The sequence below is a fragment of the Schistocerca nitens genome, chromosome 8 (assembly GCF_023898315.1).
Source record: "Schistocerca nitens isolate TAMUIC-IGC-003100 chromosome 8, iqSchNite1.1, whole genome shotgun sequence".
Lineage (NCBI taxonomy): Eukaryota > Metazoa > Arthropoda > Insecta > Orthoptera > Acrididae > Schistocerca > Schistocerca nitens.
In genome coordinates, this window is record NC_064621.1 from 93,840,945 (window position 1) to 93,865,008 (window position 24,064).

The window sequence follows — 24,064 nt, forward strand, 5'->3', positions numbered from 1 at the left end:
TAAAACGTTTGCACCAGGGTATTTTAGCACCGGATAGCGGTTTGTTGGGCTGTGGAACTGCAGCATATTGGCAGAATTTTGTTGGACCTTAGTTAGAGACACTGCAGAACTTGAATACAAAAGAAAAGAACCAAAAAGTCTTACTAAACTTATCCTGGGTGAAACATTTATCTTTCTACGGTTTCGAAATTATGCATTTTCCATAACTCCTATTTTTGCGAATTGTTATTTTCAAATCCATATTCCCCGTAACCACAATAAGTGAAAACCATAATTTTATCCAGAGGGCAGACAGAAAGTTAAAATGTGTCGTAAAGCGTTTTTAACACCGCGATTTTAAGTGGGTCCGATGGGATGATTATATTTCTAGGATCCGTAGGGACGTTTTAGAGGAGGGGAAAGCATTCTTGGCAGTAAGGTTGGGAGAACTGGAAAAGGATGCACAGCAAAACTGATAATTTAGGAAATTTAAGAAAGGAGGCTCAAGACTTACTGAGTCAAGAACTTTTTGAGACCATCTGTTGGTGTTGATGATGATTGTGATGATGCCCAGTCAACACATATCTAGTACATAAACTGTTTCGTTAGTCTTTAGAAATTCTTGATTTAAAATTGTGTAGCTTCTATTAGTCATACAGGTAATGAATTCTTTGACTGCATAAAAGCAGTAGAGCTAGAAATCATCTGATGCGAATTTCAATCGTGATCCAACTGACTGGAGGAGGAGGAGGAGGAGGAGGAGGAGATCGATGTTTAATGTCCCGTCGACAACGGGGTCATTAGCGACGGAGCACGGGCTCGGATTAGGAATGGATGGAAAAGGAAATCAGCCGTGCCCTTTCAAAGGAACATATCCGGAATTTGGCTGGAGCGATTAGGAAAAATAATGGGAAACCTAAATCAGGATGACCGGAGTTTGAACCATCGTTCTTCCGAATGCGAGTCTAGTGTACTAGCCACTGCGCCACCTTATTCAGTTTCATAGATACCTCCAAGCTTAGTCTGAAAGCTGCATTACTACACAACGGCAGTCATCGTTCTTTTGTTGTTGTTAGTCATGCAGTTCACATGAATCAGACTTACGCCAACATGACAGTCCACCTCGACTCCAGCAAACTCGCAGAGTGCTAGTGGAAAATATGTGGTGGTCTAAGTACACTAATTAGTGCTGCTTTCCATGAATGTGGGACTGTAAGCGTAGGGAATCACATTACAATCAAGAACACTGACCTGCAAGAAATCTTAACTTTAGTGAGAAAAACTCGTTTCCGACCGAAAAAACGTTCTTCTTTCACCACTTAAAAATAAATCTTGGTTTGATGAAAAATTTTGTTGAAAGTATAAATCTAGAAGGATAGGCCTCTTAAGTAATTAAGAGACAACCCGCCCGGTTAGCCTCCCGGTCTAACGCACTGCTTTTCCGGGTGGAAAGGAGTACCGGTCCCCGGCACGAACCCTCAGGGGATTAGCGTCGAGGTCAGGTGTGCCAGCCAGTCTGTGGATGGTTTTTAAGGTGGTTTTCCATCTGCCTCGGAAATTGCGGGCTGGTTCCCCTTATTACGCCTCAGTTACGCCATGTCGGCGATTGCTGCGCAAACACTTTCTCCGCGTAGGCCTACGCGTACACCATAATTACTCTACCACGCAAACATTGGGGTTACACTCGTCTGGTGCGAGACATACCCGTGGGGATCCACTGGGGGCCGAACCGCACAATAACTCTGGGTTCGGTGTGGGGCGGCGGTGGGGTGAGTGGACTGCTGTAGCCTGTTGTGGGGTTGTGAACCACTGTGGGCCACGGCGGGGGCGAAGCCTCTCCGTCGTTTCCAGGTGCCCAGTTCAATACAATACAATTAGGAGACGCAATTTTGTACATTAAGTACAAGAAGGTGATTGATCAGAAATTCGGCATTTGTAAAGGTCCTGCGTTTGACGGAATTTTGGAGTGGAAAGAAATGGAAGCGTGAAAAACTTTACAGGGAGACATTCGTGGATTCTTAGGAAACAAAAGAGATGAAAAGACAGTCCTTCGGCAAATATACGATCAATACGGAAGCATGCCACTTAAAAACTATTTTCTCCACCCACATTTTGACTGTTTCCCTCCTATTTGTTAACTCGACAGTGATAAATTCGGAGAAATATGCCATCAGGCTATTTCTGTACTTGAACAACGATATCAGGGCCATTGTAATAAAGCGGTGCTTCTGGATTACTAATCGTCTGTGTGCAGGGATGCCCTGGAAATCGCTTATAACGAGCAACCCAAAAGACAACGATCTCATAAAACCACCACTTGATTTTGTTTATCTTCAGTCAACTACCACGCATTCTTCTATCAATTTAGAACTCTGAAGGTGTAACTACCATAAAGAAAATTTCAAATGGGCTTTCAATGCTCATGACTTAAATCACTAAAATTTATCGATTTCTCTTAATACCTTAACTTAAAGTACAGGGTGAGCACAAAGTCTTTCCCTGATTATAACAATTTATTACAGGATAACCGTTTGACATAATACTTTACATTTGATTCCGTTACATAGGTTAGTGTTACTAGTTCTTATTTTGTAAGGTCGCTTACGTTAGTAAACCCCGACCTGTGCTCCCTTGGTAGCTCGGATAATGTCGAGGCGGTATTCCAGTTCCCGCCAGGTGTTTCGCAACGTGTGTTCTGTCACAGTACCCACAACAGCTTGTATCCTAGCCTTCAGTTCGTCGACGTCATCAAGTGGTGTGACGAAGACTCTATCCTTGATATAGCCCCAGAAAAATAAGTCAATGGGCGTAATGTCTGGAGAGAGGAATAATTTCCGGATTGGAAGGAACGGTCTAACACCCTAGCCACCCCGCTCTCCAGAAATTACGCCCCTTGACTTTTTTTTCTGGGGCTATATCAAGGACAGAGTCTTCGTCACACCAGTTGCTGACGTCGACGATTTGAAGGCTAGGATACAAACTGATGTGGGTACTGTAACAGAACACATGTTGCGAAACACCTAACGGGAAATGGAATACCGCCTCGACATTCTCCGAGCTACCAAGGGAGCACACGTAGAGGCTTGCTAACGTAAGTGGTCTTAAAAAAAACTAGTAACACTAATCTATGTAACGGCATCAAATGTAACTTATTATGTCAAACGGTTATTCTGTTATAAATTTTTATAATCAGGGCAAGACTTTTGCTCACCCTGTACGTCTACTTACTGTATGTGACAGAAACTAGAGCTAAAAAATCGTTTCTTTGTCGTATTCGTTTTTTCTTTCAATCCAAAGCTACTAACGACTGCTTCATGACGGAAACGTTCAAAGGCACTCGTTCAGCTAGCCACACTTTGCGTGTCCCTCTCTGGGACCTACCTGAAGTCCATGTCGTTCGTGTAGCCGTTGTCGATGAAGTTGTTGTCATCGATGCAGTCCCTGGAGGAGTAGGGCGGCCGCCGCATCATCAGCAGTCGCGGCATGAAGTGCAGGAAGACGCGCTTCACCCACGGCGACATGCGGTGCGTCGACGGCGACCTGGACACAACGCGACGAAACGTCAGTGTGCGTAATGCGGGCAGCGTGCTGCGCCCTGCACTTACACTGAGGTGGAAACAGTCACGGGATGCCTCCTAGTATCGAGCCGGAAATCGTTTTTTCCGTCGTAGTGCAGCAACTACTCGACGTGGCAGGGATTCAACAATTCGTTGGAAGTCCCCTGCAGAAATATTGAGCCATGCTGCCTCTACAGGCGACCGTAATAGCGAAAATGTAGCTGGTGCAGTATATTCTACACGAACTGACCTCTCGATGAGGTCCCATGAATTCTCCACGAGATTCATGTCAGGTAATATGAGTGGCCAAATCATTCGCTCGAATTGCCCATAATTTTCTTCAAACCAATCGTGAACAATTGTGGCCCGGTGGAATCGTTGTTTGGGAGTAAATGCAAATGGTCTCCAGTACCCGAACATAACCATTTCCAGTGTATTATCGGTTCCACGTAAACACAGCCCACAACATTATCAAGCCAACATGAGCTTGCACAGTGCCTTGTTGAGAATTTTGGTCCATGGATTTGTGTGGTCTGCAGCACACTTGGGCTCTACCATCAGCTCATACCATCTGAAGTCGAGACTCGTCTGATACAGACTACTGTTTTCCAATCGTCTAAGCTCGAACAGATATGGTCACGAGCCAAGGAGAAGCGCCGCAGGCGATTCTGTTCTGTTAGCAAAGGCACTCGTACGTCTGTCTTCTGCTGCCACAGCCCATTAAGGCCAAATTTCGCCGCAGTGCCGTAACAGATACTTTTGTCGTACGTCCCACATTGATTTCTGCAGTTATTTCACGCAGTGTTGCTTGTCTGTTAGCACTGACAACTTCTAGGCCAACGCCGCTGCTCTCGGTCGTCAAGTGAAGGCTGTCAGCCGCTCCGTTGATCGCGGTGAGAGGTAATGCCTGGAATTTGATATTCTGGGCACACTCTTGACACTGTGAATCTCGGAATATTGAATTCCCTAACGATTTCCGTAATGGAATGTCCCACGCGTCTAGCTCCAACTACCATTCCGCGTTCAAAGTCCGTTAATTATCGTTGTGCGGGCACAATCACCTGTGTACAAATGACAGCTCTACCAGTGCACTGCCCTTTTATACCTCGTGTACGCGATACTACCGCCATCTGTATATGTGCATATCGCTATCCCACGACTTATCTCACATCAGTGTAATTAGATGTGTGGGAAGTGCCAAGAGAAATCTGTAGATTTTTTGAATGTTATTGTGTCCCAATTCCTATTTACAGACATGAGTAAATACCGTAATGTATTACAAATGTTTTAAGATCTACTGTGGCACCGAAACAGCACTAAGAGCCTACCGCGCACATGTTACAGTGTGATGTTCCACGGAATGTAACTACTGTAAAAAAATTCTTCAAACTTCTGAAACCAAGAGGGAATTATGCAAGAAGATTTTTGATGCATTTGAAACTTTGTCTGCTCCAGAACTGTATGTGTGAACGTGGATGTTACCTTAAATCACTTGGTGAATTGTTAATAATTTCACATTTATGAAACTAGAAATAGAAGCAATTTTCGTTGAGAAAGAAATAGTGAGGCGTTATATAGGAAAAGTATGCTATATAAATCTGAAACAATCTTCAATGCATTGCAAGTAATATATAACACATTAAGTATATTTGTAAAAGAAATGAAAACATGCAAGTATTTAAGAAGTCTATGCCGTTGGGGATGCATGAATAATTCACCCTTATACACGTCATAGGTCTGACATTTTCCCCAAGACTATCTATGATAACTTTTACTGTGTGCCTTCTCTGTTTTCGTCGTTTCATATAGTCGGGTACTCAAAAAACTGTTGAACTGATCTTAACGTCTTCATTAACTATAAATGTGTGGTTGAAATTATGTAGGTGAAGTAACATGAGCGAAATGGTATGTGTGTCAAAATTTCTATCAGTTTGGTACGCTGTTAATATAAAAATTAGTTCCCATTTTACATTATATGCATTATTTAAGCTTCTACAGAGCTGAGTCGTCCATATCATTGTACTACATTATCAAAAGATCAATAAATATAGTAGTAATTATTATTATTATTACTATTGTTACAGTTAAATAACTACATGGAAGCTCCTACGCAGGTATTTCTGATTTTTAAATGAGGCATTTTCTCAGGTATTAACATCTGAAAAGCACAATTAGCTTATCTATTAAGAAACAGTAATATTAATAGTTCTGTTGTACAAGAATTCATTACTTTGTGATCGACTAAAAATTAACAATGAAGGATCGATACAATATCAGTTACAACAGCAACAAAATAAATAATTATATGTGTCCTAGATATAGCTACTACTGCCATACTGGAAGATTTGTAGATGATTTGCTAAATTAAAGGAATCTCCTTACAAAAAAATCCGTACTTCTGATTCTGACGGATATGTTATATTCTCCTGCACGTAGATTTTGATGAAAGAACATGGAATTCACGGTAGCCAGTAGAGATCTGAGATACAACTTGTTTGTAAACGATACTATAAAACATTGGAACATTGTAGGGTATGCCTTGACGATGCACGTCATCTGAAGCTAATCTTCTTACTGGAGCTCAGATTCTTAAATTTTCACTAAACAGAAAAAGCAGCTGGGCGTACTGCACGCTACGCTTATGTTTAGTGACACCGCAGTGCTGTTGAACTACGAAGTACACTTAACTACAGAAAAGTTTCGCAATTGCATTGAACATCAAACTATGGTTCCAACAGGTTGGGCACCCAACACAGTACAGAAATGTGTACCGTCATAGGCTAACTGAAAACTACCCCAGAGTGCTGCCTCCCAACACTATGCTGTATGAGCTCGTTACGCCAGTATAAGAAGATGCTGGACAACCCTGAGCTTCTCACCCATCCCTAGTACGTACATCAGGATAAAATTCAGACAACAATTAACAAAAACTGCAAAATTTCTTGATCATGGATTTCATACACACAGTGCTCCATCAGGAGTAGAGACGGACCTTGATATTCATGTTAAAGCTCCATGCTTAGATCTGTGTCGACATAGAGGAAGACAGCTAATAGATTTCACATAAACCGTGGAGTATCCAAGTATGCAAGGATTTTCCTTCCAAATGTAAGAGACTCCCCAGACCATCCAGCACATAATACAGGAGTGTACCATTCTCTCATATAAAGAAAGTGCAACGTACATTCTGTCACTGACCAGGGTTACTAATGACTGTACTGAGAAATTTAGAATATTGTTAATATTTGCAACCATTTTCCTCACTTGATAATAATAACTTCAATTATGTTTTTTTTCATAAAGAGAAAAATACTTCCGTTTTTTGCAACTGAAATTTATTGTTAAGTTCCGGGCATGTTTCACCTATTCATGTTAGGCATCTCCAGGGTTTCTAATACACATAAAATTATTTAATTACACGTATTTTGATATGAATTTTGTAGTGATTCTGTCTTGTTTGGATCTAGCTATTTCCATTTACAATTCTATGTTTGTATTTTTCACTTAAATTGATTTTGTGTCCTGTTCAGGCTGCCGTCTTTTGTTCCACGTGTGGTAAATTCGCATAGTATAGGTTTCAGTCAGTAAACATTTCTTTACACTTAATCTGAAACGTAGAAAACTGTACAGGCTTTAGAGCTCACTGAGCAATCGTGGAAACTGACTGAGGGATTCTGAGAGAGTGGAATGAGGTGTTGGGGTGGGTCTGGAGAAATGGTGGGTGGTGTGACACTGTCAGTTTGTGTATGTGTGTGACACTTACGACAGTGCTTTTTCATGAAGCTATCGTGCCATGTATAGGGTTGACAAAATACAACTGGCCCACAAAATATTTCATGCACATTAAAATAGCGAGCCAGTTTCCGTTATCTGGACCCGAAGCAGATGATGTAAGTTGGGTTACCTATCTTATAATGCAGGAAATATTTTCTGGGACAGTTTTTTTCCCACGCTGCATGTAAGATTTCTGCACTCTATATTTCATCTACTTTTAATTAGTACCATTGTTTTACATTCATGCCGTAATGCATGCTACACGTTCTAACAAACACGTAAATAATGATACTCCAGAAAATGTGGCTTAAAGATGAGGAATGGTGCGTTGGCCGACATGGATGTAGTTTTTAGCCGGTTTGCCTCATTCAGCTAGGTAAATACTAGATGTGCATCTTTATGTCCTCGCGTCGTAAAGACTATTCCATAAAATTTCGGGCGTGCAGCCGCAGAAATTCAGCTTCTTCTTCTAATATTTCGGCTGAATACCGCTCAGCCATCTTCAGAATGAGCCGAGGTGCCTAACGCTCCAGCACTTGCTCCGTCCTTTTAAATTCGAGGACCGAACCGCTGCTTCTACGGCCAAAGATACACAAGGCGGCAGAGACGTTGATACGCGGCAAAGAGGTGTAACATATGCATGGAAATTAAATCTACGGCTGCGCAGTTGATCCACACGGTGATATAGATGTGTCACGGAGACCTGTATCGTCACAATGTCTCTTGTGATTTAAGTACAGAAATTGCCAGATTCCATGATTTGTTCAAGCTGAAGCCGCTATCTCTATTAATCAGATTCGTCGCCAACCGAATTTCAGTTGCTTCTTTCACTACTGAGCCCCAGAAAGATGAAGTCGAAGCTAAAATTTCGACATTATTATGAAAGATGATGGCACTTTGGGACATGCAATGTATCGAAAACCGACCCATACGGATTTATATTTAGGTGCAAATAGCTGCCACCATCCTTCGCAGACGATGAGTGTGCTCAGGAATCTAGTACACAGAGCACACGTCATTGCTGACGAGAGCAGTCTGGAGGACGAGCTTCTAAACCTGAGAAGAGTTTTTGAAGCCAACGGGTATTCTCAACAGTAGATGCATAAGGCACTACAAATGAAATCAACAATGAGCACAAAAAAAGAAGACACGGAAAGTTTTAAATTCATGGCTTTCCTGCTAAAAGTGGAAAGCCTTCCGTCAAAAATCGGACGCATCCTCAGGAAACTCAGTGAAAATGATTTTTCGCCCTCCACATAAGACTGCAGCACTCCTGGGTTCCGTTAAAGATGATTTGGTGCTTCGCAAGCCTGGGGTTTACAAGATCCCCTGTGAGTGCGGCCTTTCATACATCGGACAGACGACACTTGCAGTTCAGTAGAGATGCACAGAGCACCGCAGGTACACCCGGCTCTTACAACCTAATAAATCTGCGGTGGCGGAGCACTGTATTGCCACTGGGGACTGTATGGTGGACGATAATGTCGAAGTTTTAACCTCGACTTCATCTTTCTGGGACGCAGTAGTGAAAGAAGCAACTGAAATTCGGTTGTCGACGAGTTTAATTAATAGAGATAGCGGCTTCAGCTTGGACAAATCATGGAATCCGGCAATTTCTATAATTGAATCACAGGGACTTCGTGACGGTTCAGCTCTCCGTGACACTTCAATATCATCCTGTGGATCGACTGCGCAGCCTTAGATTCAATTTCCATGCCTATGTTACACCTCTTTGCCACCTATCAACGTCTTTGCCGCCTCGTGTATCTTTGGCCGCATACGCAGTGGTTCGGTCGTCTAATTTAAAAGGACGGAGCAAGTGCTGGAGCGTTAGTCACCTCGGCTCACTCTGAAGATGGCTGGACCGTATTCAGCCGAAATATTAGAGGCAGAGGCTGAATTTATGCGGCAGCACGCCCGAAATTTTATGGAGCAAGTAAGTACTAGGCTGATAACCTCGTCCCGCCTCAATTAAACATTACGAAAACATTTACAAAGATGTTCTTACACCTGGACAATGATTTACTCTAGACACAGACAGACGAGGTACACAGATTTTGTCCCAAGAGGAGTGGTGGCAATAGGAACGGCATCTGGGGACCAACTACCACCGATATGGTGTCAACAAGTGTAACAATTCAAACCCTGTAGATGAAACCGAAAAAGGCAACAGAAAAAGGTAAGATGCTGTATTCTATAATGAATTACAATTAGCATAATAAGAGTAAAACCGTACGGGGAGTGAAAGGAACTAATGAAGTGGAAACCAAAGAATACATAGAAAAGCCCTACTGGCCGTGCTCGGGCAGTGTTTGGCACCGTTCTTCCATTAGAAGCCTTGCCTTCAGCAAGAGACCGTTACCTTGGAATACGTCAACGAATTTGTAGATTGTGAGATGAGACTGTAAAGGAATGTGGAACATCTTGCTCACTTCTGCAACACAGAGGTTCACCCCAGATCACTCTCTGTAGTCGTTATATGGAACACCAGCAGTCAGAATTTGTCTTAAATTTGTTGCTCCAGGGACTCTTTACCGAGTAGTTATCACAATTAAAGTACCACGTGTAAAAATTCTAGTAATTTCATAAATGCACCACGTCTCATGTTATCTTAATAATGTGCTATTTCTATCTTAATTCTCACCCCGCAGATGTCTCTTAGTTATTGTAGCATTTACCTGCCTTTAAGTCTGCCATTTATTTGTATAAAATACAAACGGAAAGCATTCATAGTTCCAATTTTGTTTGAGAACCATATTGCTTCAATAGGCATTATCTCAATGGGCGTAGTGTACCCTAAATTAATCCGATGTGTGATTGCATTCGTATAATAGAGGATAAGTCTGTATAGATTTCATAGTAGCGACAACACATGGTCAGACTACAGTGGGAACTATTATTCTGCAGCTTATCCATACTGACGGCACCGATGTTAGAGCTTTATCTGCAGTTCAAAGTTGCATTTATTGCGAAATTGCATCATGCTTCATTAAACTGTGCTTGTCCATTATTATCTTACAACTCGTTAAAATTAAGTGTTGGAAATTTGTTAACTTTTTACTGGACATCATTCTAGGCTGTTACTGGTTGGGTGAGCAACGAGAATTGGAAGTGTGTGAAGGATGATGATGGTGATGAAGTCCCATACTCCTCGACAGAACGTAAGGGACGATGCGGCAGACCCGAACCGCTGTACTAGGCAAGGTTCTAGCGGGGGTGGTTTGCCATTGCCTCCATCCGACCGTAATGGGGATGAATGATGATGGTGAAGACGACACAATAATAACCTGTCATCTAGAGGCTTGTGAAAATCCATAACCCCGCCGGTAAACGAACCTGGGACCCAGTGCTCAGGAAGCGTGAACGCTATCGCGAGTACAGAGACACATTTAAAATTAGTCCTGCACGCCTCAAGGTACAGGAAATGCCACAGGACTGATCCAAGCAAATTATTATTATTGTATTAAAACTTTTGCATATTTAGTTGTTATTATTGTTCAAATGAAATGCGTATGTGGGATCTTAAAAGTGAGTGTGACGGCAGGTAATATACGGAGGAAGGGGAAGGGGTTGGGGTAGCGGTGGAAACGAGTAAAGAACTATGGCCCTCCGGCCCCTCCGCCACAGAATAGGACACTGGATACGTGCGTGATACAAAACGAAGGATGTGATGACAACCATTTTCACTGGTGGCTATTTTGATTACGATATTGCCGAGTTTAATTGGTAGGATATGTTCGTTTTCTATTTCGCCTGCGAAATATGACTCGCAGTGACCGCGGCGAGCCGGCCGGACTGGCCAAGCGGTTCTAGGCGCTACAGTCTGGAAATGAGCGACCGCCACGGTCGCAGGTTTGAATCCTGCCTCGGGCATGGATGTGTGTGATGTCCTTAGGCTAGTTAGGTTTAAGTAGTTCTAAGTTATAGGGGACTGATGACCTCAGAAGTTGAGTCCCATAGTGCTCAGAGCCATTTTGTTCCAGCGGCGACGTCGGTATTTAACCGAGATTCTCCGCAAGCGATGAAGTCTGCAGGAAATCAAGGTCCAGGATCAGGATTAGCGCGCCAGACGGAAGCGTGGAGCCGCATCAGTATAGGGTCGCTCCCTCTTCTCTTCAGATACTTGATTCCTACATTGTGCTGCGTTTGGGCGGTAAATGTGTCCGGATTCAACTAAGAATTACTGTTGCAACAGGTCAGCATCTTCAGTACGGTCTTCAATAGGGCTCATACTATAAAGGAATGTATGTACTGTGTATTCATAATCCCGTTCATCTCATAAAACCGTTTCGAAATAGAAATAAAGTATGTATTGATATGCTACTCCATTTTTCATATTAAGATGATTCAGTGCCGTCACGATATTCCGTTCAACTACGAATTATTTTAAGAAAAAATGGACAGCGATAACCCAGCGATCGGATTAAACCTTAACATATATGTGTTATCACTACCTGTTCTGTTCTCTACTGCAATTTTCAAATATCTCTTACTCATCATTCTCTGCTACTTTACTTTATTTACGAAATTTACGCCGAGCGGTCTAACGCGCTGCAGTCATGGACTCTGCGGCTGGTCCCGGCGGAGGTTCGAGTCCTTCCTCGGGCATGGGTGTGTGTGTATTTGTCCTTAGGATAATTTAGGTTAAGTAGTGTGTAAGCTTAGGGACTGATGACCTTAGCAGTTAAGTCCCATAAGATTTCACACACATACACGAAATTTACAGTAATGAATCTAATAAGAGAATACCTGCACATGTGAATAATATTTTCATTAGTTTTATAATGCGCGTCCTTTGATCAACTACACTAGAGTCTGCCATCTCATGATGCCGTTAGTCATATGTGATTACAGTCAGTGGTCTCCTTATTCCAGCTCTTATTATGTCATTCTGCGTGGTTTTCCCCACTTGTTCCCTTTTGTGTTAGAACTTCTTAGTTGTAGCACTGCTATCCATATTCTCTCAGTACCAATAAGAACACCCGTTCAACTACTTTTAACTTCCACCCTTCCTCTATAGGTCCACGCGGTTTCAGTTTTGTTACTCATGCAAGAAAAATTTCTGAAGAGTGATATTACGTTTGCACATTCAAAGCGAAAGGTATTACGTGGATAGCACCCGTAAGCTACGCTCAAAGCCCTAACATTTAGAATCACTGCTAGAATTATTGGAATGACGTATGAAGTTTCAGACTCCATTGTCGAACTATAGAGTGCTTATAGAGCAAATTCACTACCTTCTACAGGGTGTTTCACGATGTGTTGGCGATTTCAGATTTGAATAACGCGCGCTAAAAGCGAGATACAGCGACGGCAGTAAGCCAGCGATCGAATTAGACGTTAATACGTATGTGTTATCACTACCTATTCCGTTTCTAGTGCAATTTTCAAAGTGCGGAGAGTCAAGCTTCGTCCCGTGTACAGGTCAGTAGTAATCATAGCTTACTGGTCGAAGCAACACCACGGGTTAACGTTGGGGCGCTATTTTCGCTATCGCGAATCTCTCGTGCGAGTGCAACGTGCCTTTCGTAAACATTTCAAGATTTTGCGGTGATACCCAATTCCTGCTTGAGGAGCAATATTGAATTGGGTAAGAAGCTTCCGTGAAGCTGTCAGTGCATCGAATCTAAAATCAGTCGGACCTTGGAAAACCTTTCAAACCCCAGAGAACATCGAACGTGTGTACAGCAGTTTACAGTCAAGCCCTCATCTTTCGTAACGAATACGTTACGGAAACTTTCCAGCAATACGGTGCGACATGCCACACATCCAACAAGACCTTGCAAGTTCTCCGTGAAGCATTTGGTAATAGCATAATTACCAAACGCGCTTATGTCGAATGATGGCCTCGCTCTCTTCATTTAACTTTCATTTTACCTAGATGGTTATTTGAAGGCGAGAGTGTACTCCGACCGGCGGAGAAGTGGCAACAGTTAAAAAATGGAATTCATGATGAAATTTCCAGAATTTCTTCAGCAGTTACGAAAGATGTGTTCAAAACTGAGTGAAACACCTCGAGTATTGTGTAGCCGCGACTGGTCGTCATTCGCTTCATGTAATATTTCATAAGTAAACTTGGATAAATGTTGTACCTTGTGTAAAATGTTCAACATTGTTTCGCATTTAGTCTGTGTGCTATTCAAATGTGAGATCGTCAAACTATTGTGAAACACCCTGTAGATACGAGGATGGCCTAGAAAGTAAAGCACGGCATTTTTTTTTTCCTCAGCCGAAAACAGTGCTACGAATTAGAAACGTTACGTATGAATTATTTGCAGTCTCCCGATTGAATGCGCCAAGTTTCTGTCACTTCCGACAGATAGCGTAGCTGCAGGACAGTTTCAAAATGGCTTCTGTAGGTGATGTACGTTACAAGCAACGTGTCGTCATTGAATTTCTCACTGCAGGGAAAGAAACAGTGGAGAATATTCACAAACGCTTGTACAAAGTCTATGGAGCATCTGCTGTCGACAGACGTACAGTTAGTCGCTGAGCACTGAGCATGAGGTCATCAGAAGTTGGTTCGGTGAAGCTCCACGATTTGCAGCGGTCGGGGAGACCATCCGCGGCTGTCTCACCTGACAGTCTGGCATAACCCCCTCGGACTTCCACTTGTTGGGACCAATCAAGGATGCCATTCGTGGAAGACATTTTAAGGTTGAATATAAGTTAAATATAGAATTCAGTTCCAAGAGGCCAAGCATTGGTACCGACAGGGCACACCCCCTCTTGTTTCGCGCTAGAGGAAGGCCATAGAACGGAATGGACATAACGCAGAAGAAAAGGATGTGTAGATAAAACACCATTCTTTCGTATGTGTAATTGTCATTATGCTCAATAAAGAATTCTTGAATAAAAAATGCAGTGCCTTACTTTCTGGGAAATCCTCCTATAATAATTAATTCCTCATGTTCTTCAACTACTCGGTTGGAAGATTCATAATTTTATGTCGGACGTAAAGCAGAAAGGCCGATAAATGAAGTGAGCATTTTTTAAGACGAATACCAACTTCCATTAGAATATTAGCTTGTTAAGAACAATTGAAACACACAAAACCAATTCTCTTTATTTTGGATACGTTCAAAATTCCTGTTATGTTTATTACGACACCATACAGCGATTCAGAAAATTGGATGTAATCTTGTTATTGCAATATGAGTTGAATATACACTACTGGCCATTAAAATTGCTACGCCACGAAGATGACGTGCTACAGAAGCGAAAGTTAACCGAGAGGAAGGGGATACTGTGATATGCAAATGATTAGCTTTTCAGAGCATTCACACAAGGTTGGCGCCGGTGGCGACACCTACAACGTGCTGACATGAGGAAAGTTTCCAACCGATTTCTCATATACAAACAGCAGTTGACCGGCGTTGCCTGGTGAAACGTTGTTGTGATGACTCGTGTAAGGAGGAGAAATGCGTACCATCACGTTTCCGACCTTGATATAGGTCGGATTGTAGCCTATCACGATGGTGGTTTATCGTATCGCGACATTGCTGCTCGCGTTGATCGATATCCAATGACTGTTGGCGGAATATGGAATCGGTGGGTTCAGGAGGGCAATACGGAACGCCGTGCTGGATCCCAACGGCCTCGTATCACTAGCAGTCGAGATGACACGCATCTTATCCGCATGGCTGTAACGGATCGTGCAGCAACGTCTCGATCCCTGAGGCAACAGATGGGGACGTTTGCAAGACAACAACCATCTGGCAAACAGTTCGACGACGTTTGCAGCAGCATGGACTATCAGCTCGGAGACCGTGGCTGCGGTTACCCTTGACGCTGCATCACAGACAGGAGCGCTTGGGATGGTGTACTCAACGACGAACCTGAGTGCACGAATGGCAAAATGTCATTTTTTCGGATGAATCCAGGTTCTGTTTACAGCATCATGATGGTTACATCCATGTCTGGCGACATCGTGGTGAACGAACTTTGGAAGCGTGTGTTTGTCATCGCCATACTGGCGTACACCCGGCTTGATGGTATGGGGTGCCATTGGTTACACGTCTCGGTCACTTCTTGTTCGCACTGACGGCATTTTGAACAGTGGACGTTACATTTCAGATGTGTTACGACCCGTGGCAATCGGAGGACATCATTCGATCCCTGCGAAACCCTTCATTTCAGCTCGACAGCATGTTGCAGGTCCTGTACGGGCCTTTCTGGATACAGAAAATGTTCGGCTGCTGCCCTGGCCGCACATTCTCCAGATCTCTCTCCAACTGAAAACGTCTGGTCAATGGTGGCCGAGTAGCTGGCTCGTCACAATACGCCAGTCACTACTCTTGATGAACTGTGGTATCGTGTTGAAGCTGTGTGGGCAGCAGTACCTGTACACGCCATCCAAGCTCTGACTCAATGCCCAGGCGTATCAAGTCCATTATTACGGCCAGAGGTGCATATTCCAGGTACTGATTTCTCACGATCTATGCAGCCAAATTGCGTGAAAATGTAATCACATGTCAGTTCCAGTATAATATATTTGTCCAATGAATACCCGTTTATCATCTGCATTTCTTCTTGGTGTAACAATTTTAATGGCCAGTAGTGTAGAATTAGTTCATTATTGCAAGAAGAGTTATTTTCTATTTATCATTAAAACTGTTGTCTCATTAGTCACTTCGAAAAACAAAATATTCCACTACATTAACGTACTCTATGAACTGACTGATGTATGCTTATGAATGAGATTTTAATTAACTTTTTCATATCTAGTTGCCGGAGATAGATGAATTTTTTTTTTTTTTAAATTGGAAGATACGATTACTACAGTACGAGTTGTCTCAAACATCGTGTGGCTGCCTCTGCGGGACGCTACCTGAAGTGCACGTTGAGGACGAAGACGGTGACGGAGATGGAGAGGGTGACGAGTATCATGGTGAAGAGCAGGTACTTCCCCAGAAGCGGCACCGCCAGAGACGTGGGCGGGATGATCTCGGCCAGCAGCAGGAAGAACACGGTCAGCGACAGCAGGATCGAGATGCACAGCGTCACCTTCTCGCCCGAGTCGGACGGCAGGTAGAAGACGAGCACCGTCAGGAAGGTGATGCCGACGCACGGGATGATCAGGTTCACCGTGTAGAACAGCGTCTTGCGGCGCATCGTGATGTTGAACGTGATATCTGCGACACAGGCACAACCACAGTACAGGAAATATAGTGCAGAAGGCAAGCAAAAACTGCGTTTTATTAGTTGAACGTTTAGAAGATGCAACAAATCTGCTGAAGAGCTGCGTACGGTACGCTTGACCCTTCTCTTATGCAGTATTGCCTAAGACTATAGCGAAATGGGGGAGAGAATATCAAGGATAAATGGCAAGATGCAATCAATACCTTCACTGCGCGATATCTATGCCACTAAAGCATAGTTATTAAACACGGTTTTCCGAAACTCCTTCACCAAAGAAGACGAAGTAAATATTCCTGAATGCCAATCAAGAACAACTGCCAAGATGAAAAACATAGATCCTTGGTGTAACAAAGCAGCTTAAATCACCTAATAAAGGCAAGGCCTCCGGTCCAGATTGTATACCAGTCAGGTTCCTCTCAGAGTACGCTGATAAAATAGCTCCATATTTAGCAATTACATACAACCACTCGCTCACAGAAAGATCCGTACTTAAAGACTGGAAAATTGCTCAAGTCACACCAATACCCAAAAAGGGAAATAGGAGTAATCAGCTGAATTACAGGCCTATATCACTAATGTCGATTTGCAATAGAACATATACTGTAATCGAACATTATGAAGTACCTCGAAGAAAACGATTTATTGACATATAGTTAGCACGGATTCAGAAAATATCGTTCTTTTGAAACACAACTAGCTCTTTGTACTCATGAAGTAATAAATGCTATCGACAGGGTATGTCAAACAGATTCCATATTTTTAGATTTCCAGAAGGCTTTCGACACCGTTCCTCACAAGCGTCTTCTAACCAAACTGCGTGCCTACGGAGTATCGCCTCAGTTGTGCGACTGGATTCGTGATTTCCTTTCAGAAAGGTCACAGTTCGTAGTATTAGACGGAAAGTCATCGAGTAAAACAGAAGTAATATCCAGCGTTCCCCAAGGAAGTGTTATAGGCCCTCTATTGTTCCTGATCTATATTAACGACATAGGAGACAATCTGAGTAGCCGTCTTAGACTGTTTGCAGATGATGCTGTCATCTACCGTATTGTAAAATCAACAGATGATCAAAACGTCTTGCAAAATGATTTAGATAAGATATCTGTATGGTGCGAAAAGTGGCAATTGACCCTGAATGAAGAAAAGTGCGAAGTTATTCACATGAGTACTAAAAGAAATCAGCTAAATTTCGATTATGCGATAAGGCACACAAATCTTATGGCTGTAAATTCAACTAAATACTTAGGGATTACAATTACAAATTACCTAAATTGGAACGATCACATAGATAATATTGTGGGTAGAGCAAACCAAAGACTGCGATTGATTGGCAAAACACTTAGATTCTTAGAAGGTGCAACAGGTCTACCAAAGAGACTGCTAACACCACGGTTGTCCGCCCTATTCTGGAGTATTGCTGTGCAGTGTGGGATCCGCATCAGGTGGGACTGACGGATGACATCGAAAAAGTACAAAGAAGGGCAGCTGGTTTCGTATTATCGCGAAATAGGGGAGATAGTGTCACAGACATGATACGTGAATTGGAGTGGCAATCATTAAAACAAAGACGTTTTTCGTTGCTACGGGATCTTCTCATGAAATTTCAATCACCAGTTTTGTCCTCCGATTGCCACGGGTCGTAACACATCTGAAATGTAACGTCCACTGTTCAAAATGCCGTCAGTGCGAACAAGAAGTGACCGAGACGTGTAACCAATGGCACCCCATACCATCAAGCCGGGTGTACGCCAGTATGGCGATGACAAACACACGCTTCCAAAGTTCGTTCACCACGATGTCGCCAGACATGGATGTAACCATCATGATGCTGTAAACAGAACCTGGATTCATCCGAAAAAATGACATTTTGCCATTCGTGCACCCAGGTTCGTCGTTGAGTACACCATCCCAAGCGCTCCTGTCTGTGATGCAGCGTCAAGGGTAACCGCAGCCACGGTCTCCGAGCTGATAGTTTTGTCCTCCGATTGCGAAAACATTCTGTTGGCACCCACCTACATAGGGAGAAATGATCATCGCGATAAAATAAGAGAAATCAGGGCTCGCACAGAAAAATTTAAGTGTTCGTTTTTCCCGCGTGCCATTCGAAAGTGGAACGGTAGAGAGACAGCATGAAGGTGGTTCATTGAACCCTCTGCCAGGCACTTTATTGTGAATACCAGAGTAATCGCGTAGGTAGATAGATAGAAGTTAAGTGATTTAGACTTGCAAAGACTGGAGCAAAGAAGTTTTTCGTTACAGCGGGATCTTTTTACCCTGCCTACATAGGGATAAAGGACCATCGTAATAAGATAAAAGCAATTGAGATTCACACCTGAAGAGCTCTATTCAGCGAGGTCGTGTTCCTGACACCAGTGGGCTCTTCAACGACCACTATCAAGATCTGCTGGCCCTTTTCTACGACACGTGCCGCTTCCACTTCTGGGGACCCTTACTCTCCTACCACAAAGCGCCCCACTATGTTTTGTGCGCCCACCCTCCTTGACCCACCGTCGCTAATGTCCTGCAGCAACACCCTTGCGAACTTTGCATCCGAGTGCACTAAACTCCATATTGCACACCCAGACGTTCAGTATCTGCCAACTCATCTCAAAGAGTTCCATCACATACAGAGTGTTTATAAATTTTGCCGGCCGGGGTGGCCGAGCGGTTCTAGGCGCTACAGTCTGTAACCGTGCGACCGCCACGGTCGCAGGTTCGAATGCTACCTCGGACATGGATGTGTGTGATGTCCTTAGGTTAGTTAGGTTTAAGTAGTTCTAGGGGACTGATGACCTCAGAAGTTAAATCCCATAGTGCTCAGAGCAATTTTTTTGTTCATAAATTTCCTTTACAAACTTGTAGGACTTGTAGAGGAGAGGGAATATATAAGACACTGAAGCGTAAAAGATTAATTGGTATAGAAATGCGTATTGAAATAAAGAGATATGTAAAGAGGCACAATACGGCGCTACGATCGGCAATGCCTATATGAGACAGCTAGTGTCTGGCGCAGTTGTTAGGTCGGTCACTGCTGCTACAAATGCAGGTTACCAACATTCAAGAGAGTTTGAACGTGGTGTTATAGTCGGCGCACGAACAATGGGATACAGCATCTCCGTCGTGGCGATATACTGAAAGTTTTACCATACTACCATTTCACGAGTACACCGTGAGCATCAGGAATCCGGTAAAACATCAGATCTCTGACATTTCCGCGGCCGGAAAAAGATGATGCAAGAACGGGACCAACGACGACTGAAGAGAATCGTTCAACGTGACAAAAGTGCAACACTTCCGCAAATTGCTGCAGATTTAGTTGTGAGCTATCGACAAGTGTCAGCGTACCAATCATTCAACGAAATGTCTTCGATGTGGGCTTTCAGAGCCCAAGGCCAACTCGTGAATCCTTGATGACTGCACGACACAAGCTTCACGCCTCGCCTGGGCCCGTCAACACAGACATCGGACTGACGGTGACTGGAAATATGCTGCCTGATCGGACGAGTCTCGTTTGAAATTGCATAGAACAGCTAGACGTTTACGGGATGGAGACAACGTCATGTTGCTACTTCAGCTTGATCCTAGCCATCATAGGAACACTAGTCACACTCTTATAGATGTACTTGCAAAGAAATCCCCAAACAGACCAATTCCTACCTCTCAGATATCTGCACCTGGCATGTCCATCCATTACGTAATTTTCATGACATACTCGCTAGAATATCCCAGAAAGAAACCGCAGCTGACTACATACCGAGACTTCAAAGGAATTAATTTATCTGAGCTTGCTTTTGAGATGCAATAAATATGTAGTTTTTGGCACGTCCTCTATTCCCTTCTCGAACATAAACGAAAAACTTCATGGGTTGACTAGAAAACTGTATGACAAGTGTGATCCCCTAAAGACAGAAAAATAAGAAGGAAACCTGCAGCTTGCCTAACTGTAGAACTAAAACAGCTGATGACTGTGAGAGTCTCTGCACGTCGGGCGTACAAACAGCTACCCACGCCTGAAAATCATATACCTTACAGGCAGAAGCGTAACAGAGCCAGTCAAGCTGTGAGAAATACTCAGCTCAGGCATGGCCATACATTAACCAGCTGTCCTATGAAAAAGCCTGCGTGGTCTTGGTATAGGTAAAGTACAAGCTGCAGCTCATCCCATTGTCCCAGCGAAGAACAGAATTGATACTTCACATTACTTACAGCAGCAGTTGAACCACAAACAAAACACTCATTGGCTACTTCATGGGGGTAAATGTCTCTAGCCACAAAGAATTATATCTGAAGCATATTACCTGACATACCATTAAAGAAATCATCATGCATATCAGGTCAGCATCTACTGGATTTATAGATACATACATAGATAACAGATATCTTCAATAACGTCTTGATCACAAGTGTTTCCCCTGAGTCGTGAAAACAGGGACAAGTTAAGCCACTACCCAAGAATGACGTCCCCAAAGCACGATCTCATTACTGACCTCTTTGCACTCTTCCTGTGCTATCCAAGGCCTTAGAAAATGTAATCCACGACCGGGTGTAATGAACTACGTAACTACAAACAACCTCCTAGACGAATATCAATCAGGTTTCCATAAACATTGCAGCACAACATCTGCTGTAATAAAGATAACAGATGGCTTGAAGCTTGCCATGGATGCACAAGACGCAACTATCACGCGATTCTTAGACTTCAGCAAAGACTCTGACACTGCCGACTTCGACCATTTACTTGTCAAATATAGCGGCCTAAATTTTTCGCCAAGTGTAGTACAATAGTTTCGCTCATACCTGACGTCTCGCCAGCAATGATGTCCGGCACCACAAGGTTACAATGGAGGCAGTTAGTATCAGCCGCCCCCCAGGGTTCAGTATTTGGTACTATACTCTTTTTAATTGTAAGCGAACGATGTGTCAATAGTTTTGTCCTACTGCAAACATCACATGTACGCTGATGATCTGCAGTTGTATCTAAATGCAAAAGCAATAAACCTCAAGACTGCTATCGAGAACTTCAGTATCATTAATTTCTGCGTTTCTTTCACGCAGCTTTGCTTATCCGCCAGCACTGGCAACTCTGTGCAAACGTCGCTGCTCTCGGTCGTGAAGCAGAGATATGGCAACAATAAACAAAGCAAACATTGCATTATACCTTTATTCCTGGTCTGAGTATCAAAATCATACTCCTTTAGAGCAAACTATCCCTCCAGAAAAGTGGACAAATTCAGCATCTGGGCCGGCCGGGTGGCCAAGCGGTTAAAGGCGCTATAGTCTGGAACCGCGCGACTGCTACGGTCGCAGGTTCGAATCCTGCCTCGGGCATGGATGTGTGTGATGTCTTAGGTTAGTTAGGTTTAAGTAGTTCTAAGTTCTAGAGGACTGATGACCTTAGAAGTTAAGTTCCATAGTGCTCAGAGCCATTTGAACCATTTGAACCAGCATCTGGATGTTTTCTTTCTCGTGCCTATAAAACATATTAACACACTATCTGCAGCTACATCTTCAAAGGCAGTCAGTTTCACGATAAGCTCGACGACAGACTGTTTCGCATACAGTTGCATGCCATCACACTGCATCAGTTCTCATTATCCAGTTTTACCAATTTGATCCTATTCGCATTCTGTAAGAGTGGGTGCCTTATTGAAAGTCCTGCACCCCGAAGGAGTTCGCCTTCGGTCTTCTTGATGGTACGAATATTGGTGGTCATTGTTGAGCGCCACTTTTCATTCAGTGTTCACTGTGTAAGTTAATGATTTGTTTTGAACATTTCTTGAATGTCAGCAATGTGTATTTTGTGAAATGGAATACATATATGCCATAGAAGGTTGATCTCTGCACCTCCCAGACGCTCAATTTCCGTCGCCCTCCTGCCCTCCTGATACACACGGTAAGTTATTATAAGCTAATATGTTACCTGTGATAATTGTTAACACAACACTTTCAAATGATTCCTACTTAAGATTGGACAAGCGAACTCGCATTCAAAGGGTCCCTTGTAAGTATAAAGACGTAACTGGGGAGTAGTTTCCATAGTCTTACAGAAGACACTATGCGGGAAGAACAGACTGAAAATTGCAGAAAAAAGTAATGGAGGGGAATGGTAGTAGGTGCTAATGTGAGGTGAAGAGGTTGGCACAGGCGAGTATGTCGTGGTGCCCGAATCAGTCAGATGACAAAGGGGAAAAAAATGTTTACTTAACATTGGCATCAAAGTGTCGCCACAGGGGAGTCGATCTGACAGTGCAATGTAGTCGGGCAGATAGCGTAAGAGTTAGTATCTCCACAGGGATACGGTAAGTCGTAAACTTCGTAATTACACTGAAGCGCCAAGGAAACTGTTATAGGCTTGCGTATTCAAATACAGAGATATGTGAACAGGTAGAATACGGTGCTGCGGCCGGCAACGCCTACACAAGAGAACAAATGTTCGGCGCAGTTGTCAGATCGGTTGCTGCTACTACAATGGCAGATTATCAGGAATTAAGTGAGTGTGACCGTGGTGTTATATACTGCGCACGAACGATGAGACACAGCATCTCCGGGGTACAGATGAAGTGGGGATGTTTCCGTACGACCATTTCACGAGTGTACCGTGAATATCAGGAATCCGGTGAAACATCAAATGTCGGACTTCGCTGCGGCCAGAAAAAGAACCTTCAAGAATGGGACCAACGATGAGTGAAGAGAATCGTTCAACGAGATGGAAGTGCAGCCCTTCCGCAAATTGCTGCAGATTTCAGTGCTGAGCCATCAACAAGTGTCAGTGTGCGAACCATTCAAAGAAACATCATCGATATGGGCTTCCGGAGCCGAAGGCCCACTCTTGTATCCTTGATGACCGCACGACACAAAGCGTTACGCGTCGCCTGGGCCCGTCAACACGGAAACTGGACCGACTGGAAACATGTTGCCTGGTCGGACGAGTTTCGCTTCAAGCTGTATCGAGCGGATGGACGTATGGAGACAGTCAGTAGGGGACTGTTCATGCTGGTGGAGGGTCTGTAATGGTGTGGGGCGTGTGCAGTTTGAGAGGTATTGGATCCCTGATACGTCTAGTTACAACTCTGACACGTGGTACGAAGTATCCAGTCTAATCACACGCATCCATTCTGTCCATTGAGCATTCCGACGCGTTTGTGCAATTCCAGCAGGACAATGCGACACCTCACACGTCCAGCATTTCTACAGAGTGGCTCCAGGAGCACTCTTCTGAGTTTAAACACTTCCTCTGGCCACCATACTCCCCAGATACGAACATTACTGAGCATATCTGGGATACTCCGCAAAGTACTGTTCAGAAGACATCTCCACCCTCTCGTACTCTTACGGATTTATGGACATCTCTGCAGGATTCATGGCGTCACTTCCCTCCAGCACCACTGCAGACATTAGTCGAGTCCATGACACGTCGTGTTGCGGCACCACTGCAGACATTAGTCGAGTTCATGACACGTCGTGTTGCGGCACTTCTGCGCGCTCGCGGGGGCCCTACACGATATTAGGCCGGTGTACCAGTTTCTTCGGCTCTTCCGTGTATATGCTCTCTAGTAGTGGTAATAAACCCGCCCCCATAGCCGGGATCGGTAACGCGCTTTTGTGTTGTGATG

The 24,064-nt window shown here is 43.6% G+C and overlaps 1 protein-coding gene across 1 annotated transcript in view; it reads right to left on the reverse strand.

Annotated features, from left to right (window-relative positions):
* LOC126199087 (acetylcholine receptor subunit beta-like 2) overlaps positions 1 to 24,064 on the reverse strand; it is a 298,793-nt gene that overhangs the window by 89,765 nt on the left and 184,964 nt on the right. The window contains exons 7-8 of the mRNA XM_049935834.1: positions 16,141 to 16,444; positions 3,361 to 3,519 (exon numbers count right to left, since the gene is read on the reverse strand). Of these exons, the coding sequence (XP_049791791.1) occupies positions 3,361 to 3,519; positions 16,141 to 16,444 (463 nt within the window). The remainder of the gene's footprint in view (positions 1 to 3,360; positions 3,520 to 16,140; positions 16,445 to 24,064) is intronic.